This window comes from Nothobranchius furzeri, chromosome 5, assembly GCF_043380555.1.
Source record: "Nothobranchius furzeri strain GRZ-AD chromosome 5, NfurGRZ-RIMD1, whole genome shotgun sequence".
In the NCBI taxonomy this organism is placed as follows: domain Eukaryota; kingdom Metazoa; phylum Chordata; class Actinopteri; order Cyprinodontiformes; family Nothobranchiidae; genus Nothobranchius; species Nothobranchius furzeri.
Window position 1 is genome coordinate 66,008,885 of NC_091745.1, and position 23,543 is coordinate 66,032,427.

The window sequence follows — 23,543 nt, forward strand, 5'->3', positions numbered from 1 at the left end:
CAGCGCCAGTTGTTTCTCTATGATGTGCGAAGATGAGCCATACAGAGTAAGTTGATGTGTTTGCCTCTAGCCTGCTTCACCCAATATTAGAATAAAAAAAAAAGATGCCGTGGCTTCTAACGAGTGCAAGAAATAACTTCTGGGTTGCTCCTGTTACTGGCTTTGGTATTTTATTGCTGGTGTCGGCGCATGCTCTGCAATCCCGTGGACTTACAGATTGTAAACTGTAACTACGTCCCTCTTTGGCCATTTTGAAAAGAATAAAACTGACAACCCCCCAGCCGGCTGAGAAGGAAATCTGTTTTAATGTCACCTTTCTTCCAACATGATTGAGACATTATACTGGTTTCTGTTTATTTCACTGCACAATTCTTAGATATTGTACCTTTAAAATGTGAACTCTGGGAAGTCCTCAAAATTGGCAAAACATCAAATAAAAGGATTAATTTTCAGTTAAAGAAATCTGTAGGTTTTTTTCTCAGATACTACCATCTAGCTAGCATGAGAAATAATGTATTGCACCTTAAGCCCGTCTCCCTACTTCCAGCTGGGAGCAACGCCTCATTTGTGAATGCACACCTCTAGCCGGCCAAGGTAAAACACACGGTTTTACAATTAATATTCTCACACTATGTTGTTTAATCTTACATTCAGTTTTTAAAGACTTACTTGTCCATAAGAAGTGTTGCAATTTCTTTGACTATCAATCTTCTTTTGCAAACACACACACACTCTGTGATTGACATTTGTATATGAGCAGATATCTAATGCTATGAAGCTCATTTCACATTGCATGCAGCTCTACGGGATGGGTGATGTGCTTAACAAGAAAAAAATTGACATATTGTCTGGAATATATCACAGTAAATAAAGGTTTGCAAGTGAGAAAACTGTATCAGAGCAGCCTGTCTTTATAGAATCCAGATGCTGTTCAATCTAGACATTTGGCTGACCCGTGTATCCCCCCCCCCCCCCCCCCATCTCTCCCTCCAATCTGTGTTACTAATGTGATGCCCTGGAAACATGGCAGCACTCACGCTGTGTAACAGATAAAAAAAAATCACAAATCCCTTCAGAGCTGACAGCTTGGGGATTTTGCCACCCATATTATCATTATTTGCACATCTCCTGCACCCTGTTCCAGAAGACGCTTTGTGGACAACAAGCTGTGAAGACGTTTTGGAGTTTTTTGTGATGCACTATTACACTGAGAATAATAGGATTATGATTTGAGAGTGTCTGGTGAGGGTTAGAAAGTCGCAAAAAGGTCAAAATGTGTTTTCTTCTTAGGTAAAACTCTCAAATGTGGAATTGGCACCATGCCACTATGGAGGCAAATTCTACTTTTTTTTCCTAAGCTTAGGAAAGAAAGTCAAAATGAAAAGAATTTTTAAATACGAAAACTTCTATTATTTTAGAAACAAAAGACTTCTGCAATAAAAGAGAAGTAAATGAAGACACAGAAATGCTTCTTTATTATCAACTTTACAGCTGGAATGTTGATTTGTGAGGAATGAACCCATCCGCTTTTCAATGATTCAGATTATGGGGGGATGGACGCACGGCGCTCATCCAGCCTTAAATCTGCATGATGGGCGAACGGAGATGAGGAGAGACAGCATCAGTAGCATCGCGGTCAGAGCGCCGCAGCATCAGCATCAGCTCCTCCACAGCATCACCGCACACATCAAGTCACAAAGAGCCGACCTAAATTATTTTAGCGCCATAATTATCTGGAAACTCCCCGAGGTGTTCGACAGTCGGAGGAGGAATTAATGAACAAGGAGGGTGGAGCGGATTGCGCGACTTTGCCGTGACAGATGTTGGAAAAGTCTTGTTGAATGTGGCGAGAGGAGGAAGAGGAGGGAGAGGGAGTCTGTCCTGAACAGAGATGAGCGAGTTCCTCTGTAGACGAGTGATAAAGGGGTGAAGGCTCTGCCATGATTTCCTCTGTGAAAGCATCAGCTGGTGAGTTTTGCTCCTGAAATAAATCCCCAGTTTTACCCACCTGCCAGGTGTACATTTGGAAGAAGTCAAGTTAGATGTTTTTCTCATCTTTTGCATGCTTGTTTTTGTTATGGAACCATTAATCCTCTGATCGCCTATTGACATCGTGCAGATCTGGTGGTCTACCAACTGTTGTTTATTGTTTGTTTATGCTTTCTTTTCTTCAGTGCGTATCGATGCCACCGATCCACAGTTTCCTTTTTCTGAGACTCAGCCAAAGACAGAAAACAACAAAAGATATGAAGTTGATTCATTATTTAGGAATTTTAAATGGTAATTTAGCATTTTTATCTTGCTGAGAAAACCCTGGTTTATAATTTTGCCAATATTCCTCTAATCTAATTAAACAGCTTGAAGCACGGTGTCTAAAAACCCCAGACAAATATGACTTTGTTATTTAGCCAGTTGTTTTATGGAGTGACCCTGTGAGAAATAATCCTGTGGATAGTTTGTTCCACAAACCTAAAAAGGGCTGCAGCAGGCTGTGTTTTTACTGAGGAGGATTACAGACAACAGGAACTGCAGCCTGGTTTCCCAGTGGAACGCTGCTTTTCCCTCACACCAACTCTCACCAAAACCCTTCAGGTTGCTCCGGTTTTAAACTTCACGTTGGAATTTTCATCCCTTATGCAGTGTGATGATGTTGTTTGGAGGTGAACTCAGGCCAGATCCAAACCGTCAATCGTTTCCTGTCATAATCAGGACACATCAGGAGGGCACATCTTTTGGCTCCTCAGAAGGAGCAGATCATCGTCATCAAGGGAAAAACTGAGGATTTACACCTGGGATTTAGCCAAATGGGCAATTTAATCAGAGAGCATTTCTTTTAGCCTTCTTAGTGAATGATTTACTCAGACTATTATATTCAACAGCTACTTTAGACCTCAGCTGATTTCAGCCTCCGGCAAGGAAGAGTAGGACATGTCTTCAAACGTCTTCCTGTCTGTGTCAGTGATACAGACGTGACTATCTACTCCTAAAGTTCTTCTTTTATTCTAACAGTTTTAGCATTTTGTGCTGATCAGCTTTTTAAATAACTTTGATTCGCTTTATTAAACAGCAAGTTCACAGAGAAACCTTTTTTTGTTTGTATTTATGAAATAAGATCATTAACATGCAGGTTAAACTGGAAAACAGTTTCTATCCCTATTTTCTGCATTCGCCTCCAATAGAAATGTCATGGGAAAATGCTCGGCTCAGAAAAAGCTGCAGAGATCTACGTCTCACGGTAAATTAGCATTCATGAACTCCCCCATCTTGGCTCGTGAACGGTAAAGCCCGTTGTTGATTTACATCCAGGAGAGAGCAGAGCGTGACTCACCTAGCAGAAGCTAACCATTAGCATCAGCAACTACCAAACATGGCAGAACTCCTTCTGGCTTGTGTTATTTGAGGAGATAAAAATCAATGTCGCAGGACAAATGGAAGAAGTGGAAGAGTTGCATCGCTGTTAGCCAATCAGAGGCCAGATGTTTGCACATCGAGAATAATATTTAGTTTAAATCTTATCTTGCTGTTTTCTGCTCTCCACTCCGCCTAATGTCTACTTCCTGAAACAGAAATGCAAGACTGCAACAGAAAACCACTCACAAGGTATTTGTTTATAATAAAAACCACCGCAAGTGTATAGAAAAAACAAGCAACTGAGAATTTTAACCTTTCAACTAGCAAGTAAACTGCTCAATTAAGTCCCTATTTTATCAAAGTACTGAACACTACAGCAAACAATTACTAAACAAAAAAATAAATAAATAGAAAAAGAAAAAAAGAAAATAAACATTAAAATGTTGATTTGGAAGCTGAAATATTTGCTGTTTCTGCCAGGAGGCTTTTTACAAAATTAAAACAATACATGACTAAATAAAGTCTGAATTGTGCCAAACTCATTTGACAGGATAACATCTAAATATTTTTTGGGGAGTGAGAACAATAATCCTTCATGTTTCAAAGCACATAATCTTTATTTAAAGCACTAGATTTGGACATTTTTAAGCCACAAAACATCTGTGCACAAAAAGCCACGTGCATATGTTTATAAACTCATCAGTGCAGCTTTGACCAACCTGCAGCTTAATGCCGGGGTCAGGATAAAAACAGACAAAAGATCTTCAAAACAGAACATGTCTGAATTGTGAGGGAGGTTTAAGTCGTCACATTTAACCCCATTTCTTTTTTGTTTTAACATCTGCAGGATTAAGTTCAACGCTGAACTTTTATTTTAATGCTGCAAAGAACAAATCAGATTTTTCACAAGAGGTCTGAGCTGTGTGCAGGATGTTTTTTCATCAGAGTTGCAACCGCTTTAGGAAGGATAGTACATGAAAACATGTATTCAGGGAAGAATCAGTAATGTACAGCACTTTTGAACCCGCTGTGAAATTTAGGCCACACAGTCATTTGAAGTGTGTTCGTAGATGAATAGAAACATCGGATGTTCTACAGTCCAGGCATGAATACAGAACTGAATACCTCTGTCCCTGGGCTCGAATCAACATCAGCATCTTTACATTAGAGAATCTCTTTCATGCTGCACTTTTCAAGATGCATGCTGGTTCTTTGCAGCGAGTTTCTATTAATTTGACGATGCATGATCTAACAATCCATTCTTCCACATTTTAAAGCAAACTGGGTTAGTCCACAAATATGTGTTTTCAACTGTAAGCAAAAAAAAAAGCTTCAAAAACTTCAAGGTTTATTTATTTATTTATTTTTTACTGAGCCATGAATGGGAACAAAGGATGACCACTGAATGCGACTCAGGCCATGTACACACAGGTAGCCAGGTTTTCAGTGTGAGCAGAACGCTGGCGCTGCTCATGATGTCATCACTGCCCACTGCCAAAAGGCAATCAGTAGGCTATGTTTTTGTTCATTTTTCAGTTACATTTTTCATGAACAATAATTACATTAATTAGATTACACATTACTGTGTAAACCAACTTGTTGTGACTGAACATTTATAGAGCTGCAGCATGGGTTAAGAGAGGAGGCTCACGTGTTTTCTCAAACACCGCATCAGTCAAAGCCAGGCAGTTTGTATTTTCTTCCATTTTAGTAGCGGATAGATGAGCGTGGTTCAACATGGCTTTGCTATGTGTGTCTGCTTGAAAGGTATTCCAGGAACTCCTACACTGACAAAAGTTCTGCCTTGAATGAAATGCAAGCTGTGATGAAATGCGTACTATATTTTATTTAATATTTTCATCATTTATTCTTAAATTAATCTTTTAAAAATTACACACACACACACACCTATATACATACACATATACATATATATATATATATATATATATATATATATATATATATATATATATATATATATATATATATATAGTCGGATCATGCCCAACAGACAAAGCTAGCACCTTTGGTGGTCTTTCAAATTGTCAACTTATCAGAGCAACGAATAACGTGACCTCAACAATGATAAATGGAGGATAACTAGATGTAGGCGCTGAAACAAAAGTTGGCCACTAGATGGGACTGTCACATGCATTACGTTGAGTCACATATTTACGTGACTCAAGGTGGTACAGCTTCTTAAAGGGACATGAATATTGCTAACCTACACACACATTTGCTTTTTACTTATTATCAAATTTGTTGTCATGGTAAAAACCATATCGATAAAAGGCCGAAACTTTCATTACAATAAGTTTTCCATTTATTGCTCAGCCCTACTCTATGCACTCTGCCGCCATGGTAAAAAAAAAAAAAAGGTCATCTACAATCCCAGAGTTCTGTGATTGACCTGGGCTAAGCTTAGCCAGGCCAATAGTAGACCTGCTGCCTAGACCAACCTGCAGAAGAAAATCTTTTGCTACTGCTACGATATGTTTAGATTTCTAGTCCAGATCAGATTTTCATCAATAGGGCTGCAACAACGAATCGATGAATTCGATGAAAATCGATTACTAAAAGCGTTGGCAACGAATTGCGTCATCGATTTGTTGTGTCGCACAACTCTTCCAAAAGCGCCCCCCATTCCCGCCCGCCGTTGCGCGCAGACCAGAGCAAGTCAGATCAGCGCGAGGGAGAGCCGCAGATCAGCGCGAGGGAGAGCCGCAGATCAGTGCGAGGGAGAGCCGCAGATCAGCGTGAGGGAGAGCCGGTACCAACATATCAGCGCGAGGGAGAGCCGCAGATCAGCGTGAGGGAGAGCCGGTACCGGCATATCAGCGCGAGGGAGAGCCGCAGATCAGCGCGAGGGAGAGCCGCAGATCAGCGTGAGGGAGAGCCGGTACCGGCAGATCAGCGCGAGGGAGAGCCGGCAGACTTGCGCTGCTGCGAACCGGTTCCGCATTGTTGCGCAGCGATCCAGGCAGCTGCTTCCAGCGCACGGTCCATTCTCAAAGTGGCGCAACCAAAAAACTATAATTAGCACACGATCGTTCATGTCTGCACATGTTCTCTATTTTCTGTCTTATTTGTGCCTGAAGCTCGCTACTGCGGAGCTCATCACCTGTGCTGTGGTGATGTCACCTCACGCAGCATCGAAAACGCGCTCTGCGCTTTTCGGTCAGGAGATCCCTTTGATCTGCTCAAAAGTAACTGGTGAGGTGAAAAGGTAAGAATCCAGGCAACATATTTTCTGGAGAGTTTAGAGGAGATGCAGGAAGATGAGAGACAGACAGGACAGGAAATAGTTAAATAAAAACAAGAAAACAAAACAAAGTGTTGAAAAGTAAAATGTTGGTAGATTTATCTCCACTACACGTTTTTACCAGTAAAAAACAATAAGTTCTACACATGTAATATTTATACATCTGATACAATTCAGATCACCTTCAAAACTCAGTCACACACCCAGGGCCGTTTCAAGACATTTTGGGGGCCAAGGCAAAATGCCCCCCCCCCCCCCCCCCCAATAACTGGGCTCCCCAGAAGCCTCTGTGTAATTCATACCCTCTCCAGTAGTGTTAATTATATGGTGTTTATAAAAGCCCCTCAGACATTACTGACATGTTCTAATATTATCAGATGAAAAACTAAATTATCAGACATGCTGTCTCATCTGCTGCTTTTCTAAACTTGCAAAAAGTAACAAAATCATTTGAAAGCCACTATTTGTGGATTCTCTGAAAGTTTCCATGAAGTGTGGGACAACTTATTTTTTCATTGATCCTATCGTCTAATCTCCCAGCTGAAACAAGCATCCTTAATAATCTGTGCACAGGAAGCGTACCGATGCTGTAGTAAAACAAAAGGTATAATAATTTATTATTAATAAAACCTTGTTGCAGCACTAAAGCAGAAAAATTAGATTTTGCATTAAATATGCAAAATATTTACATATGAATTGTTTTAGAGCCCTTTAATTGGCAGAATCTGATATTAATTTAGTTCTTACAAAAAATGGGTCCCAACATGGTTCGTGTGGCGTTGCCATAGTGTGACGTCATAGGCACAGATCCCCTGTCCTCTTGTTTGGAAATGGAAATATGGTCACCCTACATTAAACAAACTGTCCACCCGGACTTTTGCGCTGCACAGAGACGCTTCGAAGCCTATGACTGAACGTCAGTTGAGAGTCAGTCTCATGCAGACTGACCAATGAAGAGAGGGCCTCAAGTTAAGACCCTCTCCTCATTGGTCAGTCCACACGAGGTGGGTCAAAGGTTACTCTGGGCGGGTTACGTGTTGTCAGGCATTCAAGTATTGAGTATATTTACTGCATATTACAGTAAAATATTCTGTTTGCGACCACATTATGGTGATCCTTGGGTCGTGATGATGGAGCCCTTGAATATTGTTGCGGGTACAACAAAGTGTTAATCTGGCCCTGGTTTCGCCGTCACATTCCCGCAGAAACTGGTTGATCACACCGGGGCCAGACTACTAGCATGTGGTTTTACAACCACAATGTCCTCGGAAGCAAAAACGCTTTTAAAAGGGAGGGAGGAGTCCTAACTGTTGCTGCAGGCGTGTTGTGTGAGAGTGCAGTTATATACTGGTTAATATATTTTTGGGTTCAGTTGCTTTCATGTGGCCTAATGTGAGTCTATTTGGGATCATTGGAATGATCAGCAGCATTTCTTGATGTGACTTTATGGCAGTTGCCCAGGGCATCATCGCAAGGAGGATGGCATTCATTTACTTTTGTTTTATTTGGTATTTTTTCAGTCATTTTTGGAAATAGTGATCAGTTTTGATTAATTCACAGCCTATGTTTAATTACATTTAAAATAAATGTCAACAGATGAGATCAAACAAAACAGATGAGAATTGCCCTTAAGCTGTTTAACTTGGACCAAGCATTTTAGGTCACAGATAGATGTAGCTTAGGGTCTCTGTCTATACACCTTATGAGACAATTTAGGTGATGGCATGTTGTTTTTCTGCTATTGAACTGTTTTCTAATAATGTTGTGTTAAATAAAGTGAAGGAAGGAGAGAAATAACGTTTCCCTAGCAGTTTTTAAAAATTTCCCCATGTAATCCGATTAATCGATTAATCGTGTCGAGACCCCATCCGATTAATCGATTATCCAAATAATCGTTTGTTGCAGCCCTATTCATCAACAACTGATAAATTTTAGGATTTAACCCATTTCAAGATGGCCACCACAACTATTTGACGAACACAAAAATGGCTTTAACCCTGATAATTTCAGACACTGATAGAGTTTCTGATGTCTCAGCCTAACCCTAACTCTAACCCTAACCCCTGCCCTACCCTAACCCCTAACCAGTCATTTTAGTGTGATCTGGCTCAGAAATGCAGTTGGGATTAACGAGAGGTCCAGTCAGATTAGCATGTAGCAAATAAAAAGGAAAACCTCCACCTGAATGCTGAGGGCAGATTGTGGAGATGATTGCTTTTCTGGGAAACAGATGAAAAAAATCACAACAAATATTTCTTCTGATTTGTTTTTTTTTAATGTTTTTATTTATTTATTTTTTTAACAGGTTCTCATGCAAAAATTGTAATTCGTTTGTGGATGTGAAACATTTTAAAGTGAGGTTCTTGGGCCATAAACACGACACTTACAGTGGGGTAAAAATATATCTGACGGCCACCGATTATACAAGATGTTCCAATTTTAAAGGTGAGAGAGGTTCTAATTTTCATCACAGGTACACTTCAGCTGTCAGAGACATAATGTAAGGTAACACTTTACAATGAGGGTCCCTTTCTTAACGTTTCTTAGTGCATTATTAAGCAGTTAACTAATGTCTATTACTGAACCTTAGTTAATGCAGTACAAAGTTTTTTTTTTTACCATTATTGTAAAGTGTAAACATTTATCCATTTATAAACACTTTCTAAATGCTTAATGGATGCCTAAGCATTACTTAAGCATAATTAATCATTACTGAATGAATTTTGGATCCTTAGGTTCAGTAATAGACATTAGTTAACTCATTCGCTGCCAGCCATTTCCTGATCGGTAAAGCCCTTCACTGCCAACGTTTCTCACCGTGTTTACTGTTTATTTATTTGTTTATTTATTTATTTTTTGTTTTTACCGTGTCCTGTCTGGCTGTGAAGCAAACAGAATTAATGTCTGAATGCTGGCGACAAGCCTTACATGTTAGGTAATGCATGAAAGCAGTTGTTAACACTTTCTGTAATGGTTTATTAATGCTTAATAATGCACTGAGTAATGTTAATAAAGTGGCCCTTATTGTAAAGTGTTACCGACACGTGTAATCGAAGGACCTTCTGTTTGTTTCTTCTGCTTTTCAAAACTCTTCCTTAATCAGAGTTCAGTATTTTCCAACAAACATTTAAACACTGAGAAAGCTCTGACAGGTTTTCCAACAAGCCGGTTGCACTTGAAGCCTCCAGTCAGGCAAAACAGGGCCATGAATTAGTCAGTGTTTTATGATAAGACAACTTGTTTCATGTCAGAAGCTTTGTCTCCCATAAGTCAGTTTGCTTTGACGGCACGACCTCCCATCAGTTCTCTGATGTGCGGTGATGGATCCGGTGCATCATGTCTGTTAGCTGAGATGACCTAATTTGTCATATCACATAGGCGCTGTACTGAGACTAATTCCCTTCCCTCATTTATTTGTGCTATTATTAATCTTGCAGTGTCTGCACTTTGCACGATGTTACGGAGTCTTAACTTTATCCATGTCAGAAAGTGGAGTTGCAACAGGAATGATTTATCCAACATGCTGTCTGAAACAAGTCAGTCACTACGGTCAACTTCTACCTGACACTTGAACACTTGAACACATCCTTAAAGAGCAAGTCACCCCCATCAGAGTCTTACTCTACTCCCACTACTTCCTGTTCGAAAGATGCAACAAATGCTGTTGCCTGGTGGACTGAGAGGGCAGAGCCGCTACTAAATACACACAAGCTAACAGCAGTGTGACATCATATGGTACCAGCTGCCATCATAGGGTACCTCTTAGACAAGAGCAATGGCAGATTTAAATTCAAATGCAGCGCAGCACTGACAGTTTCAGGCGGAATTTAAATTTGAACTAAGATGCACCAAAGTGCCAAATTATACACTACACGTGTCTACACACGATTAGACATTTGTATGAAAAGTTGATTTGGGGGTGACTTGCTCTTTAATTCCCATGTCCTAATCCGTTCCTCCACTTTTTCCAAGTCACCAGGCTGCATAAAAATCCTAAAAGGGGTTATTGTCAGCATGGAACAGCTCTGTAAATAAAACCATATATGTCGAAGGTAAACTTCTCAGCCACACAGGAACACTTCTCTTTCCTTCATAAATCATTTTCTGATTTGCAACATGAGAATTTTTTTTTGAGTTTTTCATCCCTGAAAAAAAAATTAGACAAAATAAATGTGGCACATTGAACCTTCACACTGACAATGAAACATTTAACTTTGTCTGGAGATTATGTAACTGAAACCTGAATTATGTAAAAACATCACATTGGGCCATTACAAACAGGATTAGGTGATACCAGCAGATGTTCATCATTTACTTCATCGTCATGATGAGATTAATCAAATTTCGCTAATAAGCAACAATATCATGTATTGAAGTGATGTAACATCTAGCTCAGTGGCGGGCGGTGCGTTCCACCCCTGGGCCTTCAGTGATTTCCTATTCAGTCCAATCTAATTTAATACACCTTAAAATACCATCAATAGGACATCACAGCTGGAGAAACCTCACACACACACACACACACACACACACACACACACACACACACACACACACACACACACACACACACACACACACACACACACACACACACACACACACACACACACACACACACCAGTGGCTGGTCAAGACACATAATTTCCAGAGTCTTTAAAATCAAACTCGCATTCCCAGTTGAGAGTAGGAAGCTGACCACGGATACGGTCAAATCTCAGAAATGAAAGACGGGTTTAAGAGATGAGACAATAAAATAAATAAGTAAAGCAAACACATTATTTGCATTTGTTTTGGAGAAAATTGTACCGCGAAACAATTGAACATGTTGGCGCAGCTGCACACACCACGTCATTCACAATATAAATTGCATAGAAACAGAACACAGAATAATTTCATATTGTCATTTTATTTCGTTACCATTTATTGATTATTAACAAAATAAAATGACAAAACATTAAAAAATACTAATAAAATGTTTCTACTCACCAACATAAATGTCCAGCATGGATCTCCTCCTCTCCTGCTCATTAGAAAATAAAATCCATCCTTCTTTCTTTCCTCAGGAAAACCTCATTGGCTCTGTCATACAGTTTATCTGTGCACTTCAGGTCCATGAGTAGGTCCTTTTCTACGGACATGGAGGCTGAAAGACGTGTCTGCCCGGTCGTGTTTCTGGCGTACATTTTAACGCGCTTTAATGCTACCAAATCCATCTGATGCGAGCAACGGGCATTCCCAGCAGAATAACCTGCAGCGGTTCTCTGAAGCTGTTAGCCATGGGTACCGTTCATAGTTGCTTGCCTGAAAATGACGAACAAATCCTTTCCCCTGCTGGGACAAGCCAGCTAGCGTTGGAGTCAGACGACCTGTTCTCACAAGATCCATTTTTTCTTGAAAGGTCCGTCTTGAAAGTGGTGTGGCAAGTTAATCTGCAACCAAGTCTGTCTCTTCTCCTCTTTCAGCCATCATGTGTTCAAAAATACACCGACAGCTGCCTATAGATACAAATCTCTGTGTTTAGTTTTGATATTTTGCTTCGTGCCGCTAGAAAAGTTCTAACTACTGCTCATCCAATCACAGGATGCGTTCATGTCAACTTTTGCGTGAGGCCAGCTAGCTGGCCCGGGCCAAGCTGACTCGTGAGCTGATTGGCTATCGCAACTAGATCGTCTCTGTTCACTTGCAGCGGACAGTGGGCTTCTCGATTGATTCTGAAGGCCTAAAGCAGACTTAATCTGCCTGAAAACACAAGCTAGCTTAAATCTGATTGGATAACACCCAGCCTTGGTATTTTAACACTGGAAGCAGTGCGGCCAAGTGGGTATAATAGGATATAAAGAAAATAGACCAGTAAACATTTTTTTTATTTAAAAATAATTACCAAAGGAAAAAAATACATTTACGCTTTTGAGTATGTTTAGGCCAGCAGAGAAGGCTTTGCTGGCCCTGACTGCCCACCACTGATCTAGCTAGATGGTTGTATTGGATTTACAATTACATTTAGGCTTTTTTGTTGAGCAAAGGCTGAATAAAGTAACCAGTGGCGGCGACGGGGGCGCTATAGCTACCCCTGGATTAGTCATTGCACCCCCATAGCACCCCCAAGTAAATATTAGATTTATTTTTTACAGTCTAATTTTAATTTAACGTGTGGATGTGATAATATTTAACACACAAAACAAAAATAATCAGTAAATTATCATATAGATAGGGACTTGGAGTAGAACCGCTGCTCCTCCGGATCGAAAGGAGCCAGTTGAGGTGGTTTGGGCATCTAGTCAGGATGCCTCCTGGACGCCTCCCTGGAGAGGTGTTTCGGGCATGTCCTGCCGGCAAGAGGCCCCCGGGTCGACCCAGGACACGTTGGAGAGGTTACATCTCCAATCTGGTCCGGGAACGCCTTGGGGTCCTGCCGGAGGAGCTGGTGGAGGTGGCCGGGGAGAGGACGGTCTGGAGCTCCTTAGTTGGGATGCTGCCCCCGCGACCCGGACCCGGATAAGCGGAGGAAGACGACGACAACGACATGTGTATCTGCTAGTGTTGAAGGTGTTTTAGAGAACAATAGGTATGCATGACCACTTCCTTCATAGCACCCTCAATAAAAAGACTAGCTCCTTCATAGCACCTGCAGAAAAAAGTTTCTGGAGCCGCCACTGAAAGTAACTTATTTTACTGGATCACTCTACACAATTGTGTGATTTTAATCTGAACTGACCATTAGTCTTGTGTTATTTTATTTAGAAAAAGGAGAGTTAAGAGAAATATTGGGAAAAACTTTCTTTGTCAACAAAAATCAACAAAACTGTTCTATATCCAAAGGGTTTCGAATGAAGCCAAATGGACTTCTTTGGTTCTTTGAAGACGTTTCTCATCCGAGGAGCTGTGCCAATTCTGACTGGAAAATGGGACGGTCAAATGTATAAACTGTAACTGTTGTTGCTTAATGAGCTGAAACTACCTATAAATACCTCTCCTCCCTTTCCCCCATAGAGTCGTTGAAGTCATTAGGCTCCATTGTGTGGGGATGATGATTTTGATGAGATGCAGGAGGGTGTGGCCTAGACGGAAACTGTTTTGGAATTAGGTTCAGAGCTGCATTGCAGGTGCTGGAGAGGTGAAACCTAAAGTCTCCTCCTCTGTTTACTGTAGATTTTTCCTGCTTCACATAGCTAGCTTCCTTTCCAAGCACAATGACAAGTTTTACGGACAGAAACATGGATGTGCCATGGGCTCCCCAGCATTGCCAGCATCTACATAGGAAGTAGAAACCAGAGCATTGAACTTCTACAATGGAACAAAAGACACTCACTGTATGTGGATGACATGAGTCAAAATTCTCACGCAGGACATGAAAGGCTCCACGAGGCACACTAACGCTGTGGTAAAGCCAAAGTTTATAAGCTTCAACCTCCCACTTTCCAGTCAGAATTGACAAAGCTCCTCAGATGAGAAACGTCTTAAAGAAACCAAAGAAGTCCACTCGCCTTCATTTGAACCCTTTTGGATTACCATGACCTAGATGACTGAGAACCTTCTCCAGCATGTTCTATGCTGTTTTTGAAAACTTCGAACTGTGATGTCGTCATATAGAGATAACAAAATCTGTAGGATGGATGAGCGCAAGAAAATGTTTTCTTAGGTTCAAAACTATTAAATATCCAAAACATAACATGCAGATGTTATTGGTGCTTAAAATCATTGAATATTCTTGAATTGTGTAATACACTGCTTGAAGCACTTACTGAAATTGGTTATAGCACAATAATTAATTGAATTTATGTTTGTGATATAAAGAGGTTTGAAAAAATGAGTGAATGATAGCTTTATTAGTGTTTATTTTGACGCTTAACCAATGAACAGTGATTCTGTAACTTTTTTGCCTCCCAACAAAGCCATCATAGCTAGGGATGGGTACCTTTGACATTTGAATCGATTCGGTACTAATTCCCGGTACCTAGGAATCGATACCGGTACATAACGGTACCAATTTTCGATACTTTTGAGTGTTTATTATTTTAATTCTCTTTTATAATTAAATATATATTTTTCTCAATATATAACCATATTTGAAAAATATCACGATAAATAACATTCAACTGTTTGTATTTTAACATCGTCCTTGTAGTTTTATAAGCTGATAATTAAACTGAAGCAAACATCTTTACTGTGAACTAAATTTACTGTGTATCTTCATTCCTTTTGCCTCCTTTTTCTATGATTTTTCCTACTGGGAAGTTAGAATTTCCGAGGAGAAAGCGAATGCACCATTAACCAATAACAACGGTGGAAATGGAAGCTAACATACCAAGCCAATGTTATCTTAAAGTTTATTTAGCTGCTGGAGCAGATTAAAACGATGACGCCTCACACTTAGATCGTTGTCACTGGTTTCATCTTCACCCAATCACCCGTGGCATTTAGTAAAGTGAAGCCAAACTTTAGAGCGCGTTCATGTTCTTCTAGTCAGGAATTCGGAGTTCCGAGGAGAAAGCAAACGCACCATTAGCGAAACGGAAGCTAACATATCAAGCTAACGTTATCTTAAACATTTTATTTACCTACTGGAGAAGAATAAGATGAGGATGTCTCACTTAGATCGTTGTCGCTGGTTTCATCATAACCCAGTTACCCATCACATTTAGTGAAGTGGACCCAAGCGTTAGCGTGCGTTCTTTCTACCATGCTGCTCTGTTTACAACTGGCTCGCAGCGAGCGATGACATAACGCTCTTGCGCATGCGCAGCTGTCTTGGCAAGTTCTCATTATGAAGGACGGGTACCGAAACGAGGGGCCATTTGAAATGACGTGAATCGGTGCTCGGTCGGTACTGTGGAATTCGGTCGGTACCTTAAAAAGTACCAAATTCGGTACCCATCCCTAGCTATGACAGATATTATGTTTGTCTTCTTCAGAAAGGTCAGAAAACCAACAGGGACTTTTGTTTTGCTGCTCTGCACCTGACTGCTGTTCTGCCAGCAAACCTTTCAATGTTTTCTGCTTGTGTGCAGGAAGTGCCAGAAGTATTGTAGGAAAACACACAATTCAATCCCACCGAGAGAAAACATACTGAAGTGCAAAGACACCCTGTGATCCTTGGACTGTTGTTCTGTTCCAGTCAGTTTAATTGGGGATTTGGTCCAGGCTCTTGTCTTTCTTACTGAGATGTGGTAAAAATAGCACCGTGACAAGTGTCAGAAAGCTTTGCCGGGCTCAGACTGTGCATTCTCTGTCAGGACAAAGCCGTTTGGCACAGGGTGCCATGCTCAGGGCATAAAGAACTTAAATGGAAACATGAAAATGTCATTGTGGGGAGCGTTGAAAGCATGTTCCTTTTTAGTGCACCTGTTGCAGAAGAAAGTTTTGCCTTAAGACTACATCTTTGTACCGGCACGCCTGAATGCTTGTCACACCATTTTTAAAACACGATTTGCTGCAAGCCACTTAGAAACAGGCAGAATTACAGCTTTAAAGAAACCTCCTAGAGTTTCTCTCTAATGAAGACTAATGCAGGAATGAAGAAGAGGTTGTTAGATAATCAGATTTTCTGCTTGCTTCTTCTGCTGCTGAGAGATGAATCACAGTGGCAAGATGACCATCAACCAGTTCTGCCTTTTCCGGGAGTCACTGAATATCCTTTTCTAATACATATTCTTTGTCCCCTTCCTCACATATTTTTATCACGATTTAGACTTTTTCCAGTTTTTTAATAATTTTTTATCATTTTTTAAAACTTTTCATTTTTGTTCTTGTGAAGCGCCTAGTTATTTTTATCTTGAGAAACGCCATATAAAAGATTGTTTCTTCTATGTCTACTTCAAAAATACAGGAATGATCAAAAGTTTAAAACCACCCTAACCCTAACGCAGGAAACAGTAAAGAACGTCTCCAGACACCACTGCAAATGCATTTATTGAACAAGCGTACAAACCGTAGAAGTTGTAAACGATTTAGCTGTGCAGGTGGATCTAGCCACACACCACTGTACCCTCAGCAGGTGGCCAATCAGCCTTTGTAGAGAGACATTGAGCTTGGCACCAGAGCTGTGATGACACAAAACTACAAAGCTGGTGTCGGCTCAGGATTGGCCACTCTGAATTTTTCATGCAGGCTAAACATGAGAACGGTCTCCTACACCTACCTCCTGCATTAGCCACCAATAAAAAACAGACGGTGAAAAGCTCTGATTAGAAAGCTAGTCATCTGCACAAAGGCATTGAAAGAGTTGTGTTGCTGCTGTTAGCTATAGAGGTCAGATGTCTGAACGTCATGTCTCCACATCCTGCCGTTTTCTGCTCCCCTCTGCTCTGGCTAACTTCTACTTCCTGAAACAGGAGCACCAGAGCCTTTTTCTTACAGAGAATGACTCACAAGGCATTTATTTATACCCGAAATCACTGGACAAACAAACATCAGTAGCATAACTCTGTCAGTTTTCACATACACATCAACAAACTTTGACCTTCCTTCATTCCCAATGCTGCAGCAGTCCTCTTCTATGGTATTTTCACTTCCCAGACTGACTAGTCTCTGTTTCATGGTCTCCCTGTGGAGGGATTTTAATCCACAGACTCCAGTTTTGGCCTACGTTATTACTCTCAATACATGAAACACTTCAGCTCAGTCCTTCATCATCATCTTCTTCTTCTTCTTCTTCTTCTTCTTCTTCTTCTTCTTCTTCTTCTTCTTCTTCTTCTTCTTCTAGATACCTATAAGTAGGGGACATACATTATCGATCAATCTGCTGTACTAATACGAAAAATGAACTTTTACTCTATTTAGGTTTATTGAACAAAGTGGTTTTTCAGTCACTTTTATAGAAAATATTTTGACTTTTGTCAATGAATTATAAAATCATGACAAAGGCCTCAGTCATACAATCTAATTATCATGCTAATTAGTCATAAAATAATGCCTTAAAATGTAGAAAATAAAACACACATAGACCAAGTAATAATAATAATAATTATTATTATTATTATTATTGTTGTTTTTGTTATTATAATTATAATAATTACAATTATTATTATTATTATTATTATTATTATTATTATTATTATTATGTTCATTCAAGTTTCTAAAATTGTTTCTGTGTATTCTATGTAATCTTAGGCAACAGCTCTATCAAATTTAATTTAAGTCTGCATCACTAATGAAAAGGACGAGAGCTTTTGCGTAATAGAAAATAGTTTGGCCAATTAGCACTGTAATGAAATACTCATGTGAATGGACTGCCTGCAGGGTGACAAACAGATGACAAAATTACAAATGCATTTCTTCTCTCACATCCTGGTGTGATGGATGGGGTCAGTCCCGGCCACGACTCTGGTGCTGTGACCTTTGTGTGGACCGGAGCTTCATAATGTTTGCAGAAAACGAAAGAAGGAGTGATCCTGATCACCGATTGGCTGACAAGGCTCAGCAACTGACAGCCCAACAGCCGTAGATATCACACACCTGTCAGACTCTGTCTCTGAAAACAGCTCTGGGGATGGGCCGGCTACCAATTAAACTCTGAAACTCACTGGCCCACGGTCATCAATGTCTTTCTTATTATTAACGCGGAGATTAAATAAAAATACACAAGTTTTATTACTGGATACTGAAAAAGCATCAAATCAAACTGAAAAATCCTCCAAATATAATATCTAATAAAAAAAAGAGCAAAATAAATCCTGAATTCATTACATCCTTCTTAATCAGCTGCTGAGTAGTGAAATCTCACCAGTTGTAACTGTCTTTCAACAGTTTATTTCACGGTTGTTTCAGAATCTTTAGGATTTGCCAACACGTTGATAAATCACACAAGTACTGTGAGTTTTAAAGTCTTGGCTCTTGAGTCAGCACTCCCACCCAGTTAGTATAAGAGGTGTTTGCATGGAGAACAAGGCTGAGACAAAGACTGAGCAGCTCTGGGACTGAGCGAGGGTGGGTTCACACTCCGGAAACGGGCTGATTTACAGGAGTAAGACGCTACAGCTGCTCCAGGTTTGATTCTGTTTCATATGTGGTATTCTTGAGGATTTTAAAATAGTTTTTCTTCTGTACAATATGTGTGTGTCGTAAAAGGAAACGTAAGCATTAACTTCATCCTGTGCAGTCGTCAAACACTGAGTTGCTGCTGGAGTTAGGTCCTCGAAGCTTTGTTGGATGTATTGTAGCAGATCTTATTTGTTGTAAGAGGATGGATGCATAATTTACATCACCTCGTGTCTGACTTCTTGTTTAGTCAGCTGGCAAAACCAGGCGATGCTGGAGCATTCTGATTATGCAATTTTTATTATGCAGTGTTGAGTGAGTTTTCTGGGCGATGGTCCTCAGCAGTTAGCAGGCTTGTTTTGCTTCCTCTTTCAGAAACCTCACAGACTTTCTAAAAACAAATTTCTTCTGTGCTCAAAATAAGTTTTTTGTTTACGATTTTATAACGAACAGTGAAAAAAAATGCTTGTGTTCTATTAATGGACTTATTTAGTGGAGATTTTCTGTTATTATGTGCACATGCAATCAACTTTGTTATGAAATTGTTCTGAAACAGGATAATCAAAAATTTAAATCTGGAGCATTCTTATAAGGTTTAAAATCCTGTCTGTGATTGATTGTTTTAGTTTTCTGGGTTGGATTAATCAATAAACAAGCAGTAGGTAACAGGCTTGCTTGTGCTTCATTGAAGCTTCAAATTGGCCTTTTTTGTGCATGTTGCTGCGAAATGATTCATCACATAAGGTAGGACAGGATGATCAAAAAGTTGTATTTGTGCCCATTTTTAATCTGTTATATTCATCCTGGTTTTCCATTAGGAAAGCAAAGCTGATGAGATGCAGGTTTAGGCCTCTTATGTCTATTTTAGGAGAAGCAGCAACATATAAACAATCTTACTCACTGATTAGTCATTTTACTTTGTTTTCTGTCTCTAGGTTCCTTTTGGACCACAGTAAAGAGCATGCTATTGACAGGAAAGCACCCCTACAGAGGACCCAACTCAAGTCGGATTTTCACATAATTGCCCCTGGTTATGAAAATCTGCCCCCTAAGACTGAAACGGTTTGTATCAACACAGCTTTTATTTGAATTCAACTAAAAACGTCAAACATAGGACTTAAAGGGGACATATTACATATTTTTACTGAAGTGCAAAACATGTTCATGAAGTTCTGTGCACAGAATCCCTCTCACATGAAGCAATTTCAGCAGTTTTATTCTTGATATTTTTAGTACCTTCCAGAATGAGTCATTATAGGGCTCACTTGCTTTAAGAAAACAAGTGGGAGATGGCCACTCACACCCATCTCTGCTTTATTATGAGCTGAGAAGCGCCGAAATTTAGGAGGGGCTCAGATTAGAGCTGCTGCTCCTCCAGCCTAGCGATGTGAGGTGGGGTTCTATACTGACGTCCCCACTTGTGACATCACAACCAGGGAATTTTTGAAAAGGCTCATTTTACTGACATATTTTCTAAAATCAAACACTGACAGAAAATGGATGTATGAGGTTTTTGTGTTTTTAAAGTGTTTATAAAATCAGTAGAGTCCCACATGGCAGCACAAAAAGATGCAAAAAAAGATTTTTGCGTAATGTCCCCTTTAATGTTTTGGATTGATTTCCTGTGTATTTATTGATATTTTATTTGAATAATAATGTTTTTGTCTTGTTTTCAGGCAGGGGGTAAGATGTTTGTGGAGTCAGTTGTCCGATGGGGGTTGTGGAGCATTCTGTTCCAGTTTGGACAGGGTGTATCTGCAGGAAGCTGTCCTCCACGCTGTGTGTGTCGACCTGAAGCGAAGGAAATTATCTGCTCTGGCAAAAATGTGAATTCTGTGCCAGAGGGCTTTTCCAGCGATGTGAGGCGTTTGGATTTATCACGCAATAGGATTAAAACTGTTGGACGCCGTCAGTTCTCTGGCCTCCTACAACTTCAAGAGTTGAATCTCAGTGATAATTCAATCTCCATGATTGAAGTAGAAGCATTTTTGGGCCTCAAGAATCTCAGGACACTTCTACTTAAGAATAATCGTTTGAAGATCCTCCCAGTTGGGGTATTTTCTGGGCTGTCTAGTCTGCGCTTTTTGGATTTGAGCCAGAATGAGATTCTGGTCTTCCTGGACTACACATTCAAGGAAATGTTCAACCTTCAAACACTGGAAGCTGAGGAGAATGACCTTGTCTTCATCTCCCAACGTGCATTCTTTGGTCTGCAGAACCTACAAGAACTATGCTTGGATCGTAGTAACCTGACCTCCATTCCCACTGAGGCACTGTCCCAACTCCAGAGCCTGACAAAGCTTCGCATGCTCCGCCTAACCATTTCTACACTGCCCAACAATGCTTTCCGAAGACTCCAACGTTTGCAGAGCCTTGTGATCTCAAACTGGCCAGCATTGGACACTATGGCTGGCAACAGTCTGATTGGTCTTAATTTGACCTCACTTGTTATTAGTAGTTGTAACTTAAGTGCAATTCCTTATGCAGCACTTCGTCATCTGGTCTATCTGCGCTTTCTAGACTTGTCGTACAACCCCATCACTGTTATCCAAGGTAACCTGCTCGGGGATCTCCTTAGACTCCAGGAGCTACACCTAGCGGGAGGAAGTCTGCTAAAAATAGAAGCAGGAGCATTCAGGGGGCTGTCCTTCTTTCGCATGCTCAATGTAACATCGAATCAACTCACCACTTTGGAGGAGAGTGCGTTCCACTCTTTGGGGAACCTTCAGGTGTTACGATTAGATGGGAATCCTCTCGCGTGTGACTGCCGACTTCTCTGGGTGGTCCGCCGCAGGTTGCGCTTGAACTTTGATGGACATCAGCCAACCTGTTCCTCCCCCAGTGCAGTGAGACAAAGGGAATTCAGGGACTTCTCAGAGAAGGAGCTCCCCAGAGTTTTTACCTGCCGTCCTGCTCGTATCATGGACCGCAGGCCTCAGGAGGCAAGAGTGGAAGAGGGTACCACTGTGCTTTTCTCCTGTAAGGCTGATGGGGATCCTATACCAGCCATTACCTGGATTTCTTCAACTAGGAATGTAATCAGCCCCACAGGACGAATTCGAGTTTTGCCCAACGGTACTCTAGAAGTTCGTTTTGCTCAAGTACAGGACAGCGGCGCATATCAGTGCCTAGCAGGCAACGCAGCTGGCAATGAGAGCTTGACCGTTGGTCTGTACGTGAAAGGTGTTTCACGAAACAGATCCATCCCCTTTTTCACAGAGGAGGGTTGGGTTGAGCCTTCAAATCCTCAGACTGCTAACTCCTCAGCTCAGATGGCCAAGCCTTTCCCATTTGATGCAAAGACCCTGATAATCGCCACCACCATGGGTTTCCTGTCTTTCCTCAGCTCGGTGGCCATCTGCTTTGTCTTCATGTTTTTCTGGAGCCAGAGCAAAGGCCAGATCAAGCACACTGCAACCATTGACTTTGTTCCTCGGTCTTCTGTGGGTGGCGGAGGAGAGGGAGGTGATGGTGGCAGGTTCACAATGAAGCTTATCTGAGGTGATGTAGAGGGCGGAGGATGTCTTAAAACTGGCTAAGAGACATTCTGCTCTTTGGATGTCCACTCAGAGACAAAGACCTGCCCTTGGAGAAGCCAAATCAGAGCTTTTTATTGAGTTTGTGCCAGGTCTCTTCTAGTTTTTTAATCCAAGGACATCACTGGCACCTCATGTTGGGTTTATATTAGTAAATAATACTTTACTATCTTTGACTATGAAAAATGTATCAGATGGTGGATCTCTGGAGACTTTAATAAGCAAATACTTAAGTAGCACAAGTATTTATTTATTTTTATCACGCATGCAAACAATTCACTTTACAATAGTTAGAATGAGAAATGTATTGCATTAAAATGTAGAATTTACCAGATACTGTTTGGGTATTATACTAACTCTTCTTTTGTTTTTACTTAGTACAAGTAAAGTTATGCTTTACATCGTTGACTTTAAAATGTGAATATGTGTCTCTGAAGTGTTTGACATAAAGACTAGCCAAGTCATTTCTCACAATTTAACCAAACTTTTTGTTATTTCAGATATAAAGTTGCTGCATTATGATAAAAACATTGTTATTTAGAAGAATGCACATTAAGCATAACGTAAATGAGTGAGGAGCTGGCCATAATGTACATAGGAATGTATCCTTTTCTGTTACATATCTTAGACACGTTTTTAAGGTTGGTTTGTCCTTTTTGTTACATATAATATATCAGTGATCATTCTAGATGACTCTTTGTCAGTGCATGCAATTACTTCATGTTTTTTACACAAATAATAAAGATTTTTTTAAAATTTTGTACCCACACCTGATAAATATGTGCCTCAGCAACATTCTCCCCATCGACAGACAGAATGCTCTCCTGATCAGTACTGTCTTGTAAACATTAACATCAGCGGCAGTCAACGTCCATTTTTTATTTAATCATTTTATGCAGTTCTTGGAATTGAGGTCGCTCTTTGGAAAATAACCAACCCCAAAAATAATAAAAAGTCTACTTACTTGTGTAGATGTACTTTTGCACCTGACAGCTTAATGGAATGGTTTAAAATGAAGAAAACACATATTGTTACACATTTATTTGCTGTAAATTCCTTCTTTTTTTTCAGTTAATAAATGCTGACCTGAACCTTCTTTGACTGCGTGGTGTGCCTGTATCATATGCTACATGTTGCATAATAGTATCAAATCAAAGGAAAACTAATATGTAATGTTCAAACTAATCCACCCTCAGAAATGCATCCATGGTGGGCAACAGAAACACATGGAGGAAATGTCAAGATAAAAGGCCCAGTTCCAACCTCTATCCTTGCGCCCCTCAATTGCACATTCTCATCCAGTGGTGCAAGTATGTAGGGTGTCCCAATTCTCAAGTGTGGCCCTTGGCCCCACCCTTTGGCAATCTTTGGCCCAATCCCAATTCTCGCACTGTGCCCTACAGTCTTCTGTG

The 23,543-nt window shown here is 40.4% G+C and overlaps 1 protein-coding gene across 2 annotated transcripts; it reads left to right on the top strand.

Moving 5' to 3' along the window:
* Window positions 1–1,608: 1,608 nt before the first annotated feature.
* Window positions 1,609–23,227, top strand: lingo4b (leucine rich repeat and Ig domain containing 4b). Of its 2 annotated transcripts, none has more exons than XM_015949891.3 (3): window positions 1,609–1,968; window positions 19,531–19,657; window positions 20,272–23,227. In XM_015949891.3, the coding sequence occupies exon 3, from the start codon at window positions 20,284–20,286 to the stop codon at window positions 22,093–22,095; it is 1,812 nt and encodes a 603-aa protein (XP_015805377.1). In that variant the 5' UTR covers window positions 1,609–1,968; window positions 19,531–19,657; window positions 20,272–20,283; the 3' UTR covers window positions 22,096–23,227. The 2 variants fall into 2 exon arrangements, with proteins under 2 accessions (XP_015805377.1, XP_015805378.1); XM_015949892.3 differs by lacking the exon at window positions 1,609–1,968 and adding an exon at window positions 18,459–18,604.
* The last annotated feature ends 316 nt before the right edge of the window (window positions 23,228–23,543 follow it).

Coding starts and splice junctions, on each gene's coding strand:
- lingo4b (XM_015949891.3), top strand. CDS start 20,284: ATGTTTGTGGAGTCAGTTGTCCGATGGGGGTTGTGGAGCATTCTGTTC.